This window comes from Puntigrus tetrazona, chromosome 23, assembly GCF_018831695.1.
Source record: "Puntigrus tetrazona isolate hp1 chromosome 23, ASM1883169v1, whole genome shotgun sequence".
In the NCBI taxonomy this organism is placed as follows: Eukaryota; Metazoa; Chordata; class Actinopteri; order Cypriniformes; family Cyprinidae; genus Puntigrus; species Puntigrus tetrazona.
In genome coordinates, this window is record NC_056721.1 from 1,366,647 (window position 1) to 1,370,311 (window position 3,665).

General features: G+C 38.4%; 1 protein-coding gene across 1 annotated transcript in view; it reads right to left on the reverse strand.

Annotated features, from left to right (window-relative positions):
• The window catches only part of LOC122328434 (protein Wnt-2b-like), a 9,473-nt gene that overhangs the window by 4,645 nt on the left and 1,163 nt on the right, over positions 1-3,665 (reverse strand). Inside the window, exon 2 of the mRNA XM_043224122.1 lies at positions 322-542. Coding sequence (XP_043080057.1) covers positions 322-542 — 221 coding nt within the window. The remainder of the gene's footprint in view (positions 1-321; positions 543-3,665) is intronic.

Sequence of the window (3,665 nt, forward strand, 5' to 3'; positions counted from 1 at the left end):
TCATAATTATAATTAATTATAAATAAAGTTGTTTTGCATAGTTAATGGAAAAAGTTCCTTAATTGAAATTTGTGATACAATGCTGACTTTAAATTGACTTTTTCCTCGTGCAAAATATACTTTCTCCTGTCTTTCTTGGTTCTTACATATTATAACTAACTCGGTTTGTTAAAACTCGCATTTGCACACAGCTTGATATTTTATTGAATATGATGCTTTTGTGCATGATACAAGGTTGCGTAGTTTATGCACGTTATGTCTTATTACGGTATGATTTTGATCTCAGCTATGTTAGGAATAAAGTGTAACACAAACACTGACTGCGCAACATGACGCGGCCGAACACAGTATGGTCTCGCTCCAGCGTGCTGCAGTTCCAGCGATGGTGTCGGAACTGGTGCTGGCATTCTCGGATCCACTCTTTGGCTCCTTCTCCGATGGACTGCATGAGATCTGGGTGTCTTTGGCAAAGCTGCCTCTGCTTGTTCACCAGCCCTGGAATGTTGTCACATATGACCCGTGCACCTAACGCACCAATGTACCTGGAGAAACAAACACAGACGCATTAGTTGACCTAGCGTCTGCTAAATGAACACATGTAGGGTATAAATACACATTACAATTGCAGTAGTTGACCAGTGTCTTGTCATTGTAAATCAACATATTTAGCAAATGGCTGAACATGAGACACACACTTTTATAGTTGGGCAAGATTGTTGTTTCGGTCTCTTTTAGAGACCGAACCTTCAAAGTTCATGTTAGCCACACTTTAATACACATTTTTCTGGAATTCTTGATTCTGACTTGTCAATAATTCTGTGGTCAAATATTTTTGCATAGTGACCACCGAACTGAATAATTGCTTGTGTTCCCAGCCAATTGATTTCCTATAGCTGTGCTAGTTTCATGTCTCAGTCTAAAAATTGAACTAAAATCAATATCCCACGTCCCTGATATTTTGCAAAAATGATACCCCTATCATACTTTACTGTGTCTGCAAAAACAGAAAAAAAATTATCTTCACGGAGTCTTAAATACGAAGTATGCAAAATGAAACTTCCAACCCAATCTCATGAGGGGAAAACATAAAAATTTTACAAGATGGCTATTATATATGGATTTGTATGATGTGATTCATGCAGAAGTGTACGATTTTTAGACCAAGGTCCACCCCAGCCCCATTTCATTTAACATGTGAAAAAACTGTTTGTACAAATTATGCAACATAAATTAGTTGTGAATTGCATTGGATGATTCTGTCATAACAAACTCAGGCTTCAAAACCTGTGTGACTTGCTTTCACCTGTAGAACACAAAAGATATTTTTAAAAATTAATTTTTCAAAAGATGCTTTGAAAAAGAGTGGGGTTTTTTCTCCATGCAGTGAAAGTCAATGGGGTCTAGTTGTTCTAGAAATTAATAAATAAGTCATACAGGCTTAGAACACTATGAAAGGGAGTAAACTATCTTTTTAATAGCTACTTCTTTCAGCATAATTTAGAAACACCCCATATCCCATGGTTCCCTGTTCACAAATCTCTACAAGAGTGCAGCAACAACTGACAATAAATGCATCCACCCTATGATTTGGATGTAAATATTAATCCAAAAAAGTCGATTTAAATATGAATCACGCATGTCTCTGTTAATGAATGGCGCGGGCGCGAGGTTTGTTTACTTCACGCGTACTGAAGCTCGCGGTGTTTTCAGGGTCTGTTGTCTTACTAAATGAGAACATAAACACACCAACAACATCTCCAGAACTGCTGTGGTAGTTACTTCATGACCACTTCACCGTTCGATTTGAGTAAATCTAGCGTCATATCACACAAACGGAATTGTAAAGGTAGCTATTCACGGCAACCCGTCAAAATAAAAGTCCGGTTTAATTTGAAGCCATTATGCCTATTACTATTTTTCAGTAGAAGGTATATAGCCCACTGCTACTACTAGCCTACTAAAATGAAACAAACATTTTTGAGGAACAATCACACATCATTTCTTCAATGTTTTAATTTAAATATTAAATCCCCTTTGGTAAAACAATCAATAGGCTGATTAAAAGATAAATTCAATTATTTCATTCAATATCAGGAAAAATTAAATACACAATACAGAATTTCTGAGGGGGAAAATCACAAGACTACTTTAAGACCAAACTGAATAAATTAAGTTGGTTCGTGCATTCAAATAATTAGACACGATAAAATACAGAATTTGGAAACAAAAAAAAATATGGTGAGAAAAATATAAAACATTTCATAGTGCCCTAAACATGTAATTTTTGTTAAACGTAATAAATTGATGTGGAAATGTATACTAATTTACTACGAATTTAACAACTAAAAAGGAGATGAGGAAAATTAATATGGAAAAAATAGAATCCCAAAAAATTAAAAAGGAAAAAAGTTTTTTTTTTTTTCTGGGGGGGTGGCTAATTAATATTTGTCATTATGCTGCAGGTTTCTTGTTAAACAGCCTGACAAATACCTGGCGGAGCCTGTCTGTTGAAGTGCCCTCGGTGAGGTTCACCCTGTGCTCACACGCCCTTGTCTCCTTCCCGGATCTCATTATCCAGTCAGTCGTGTCTGGGTTTGTGCGACAGTGCTCCGTACAAACCTACCGAACAATTTCCACTCCTCTTATGGCTGTCTCTATCACTCTCTCTCTCTCTCACACACACACACACACTGACATACTAGTGCAAACATACAGCCCAGCGAAAGACTTATTCCTCTCGCTATAGCATCCATGGGAGGGCCTGCTGTTGCCGGCTTTGCACGGTTGCCCCGTTGATCCCTGACACACACAGAAACACAATCTCGCTCTCCCTCTCTGTTCCAGAACACTTATCAGCTGTGTGCGGCTGGGATTGGGAAAGGCCGCCGCACGTGAGCCAGAAAACCGCTATGCGTGAATTGATTGCAACGATGACAACAATCCCCATAACTGTATAAATTACCGTAGGAACTGAGAGATATTTATCACCACTGGCTCACACGGTTTCGGGCACGCTGCCACGGCTGTCTTACGGACTCACTCCGGCAAATCCCCGCTGCCTTATGGAGGGCAAAAGGGGCCATACGTATAGTTATTTCAACATAGATGATACAAACGATAACCCTTCTTTTCCCATTCATGAAATACGGAGAGAGAAACTCGGCAGTCATTTTAATTGAAAATATCAAAAAATAGCATGGACTGAGATTATGTTGTTTACTCAGCTGTGGGGCACTAGGCAGTGCGCTGACTATGTTGATACTGCTACCTCCGAGACGTGATGGGGAACGTATGAATGCTGCAATTAGAGACGTTTTTAAAGGTGAAGTCTGCCATTGTGTCATCATGTCTGGTGTTATACAGTGAAGAAACGGAGATGAAAAGCAATAACTTGAGAACGAAGTCACTTCTAATCTCTATCACCCCAGCAAGTGTGTTTATCTGGTGCGTTCAGCACACAAGTAGGTCTGCTGATCCAGCCAAGACCTGTCATAGTACAGCCTGGAATGTGTTGATCAATGTCACTTTAAGACATCAGACTCCTCTCTCTTTACTAACAACTGCCCTGAGAAATTATTAAACGCAGTTTTTATTTTTTCTTATTTTATATTTTTATATCATTTCATTTTTTTCACTAATATTGTACTTAGCTTTTTATTCATTAA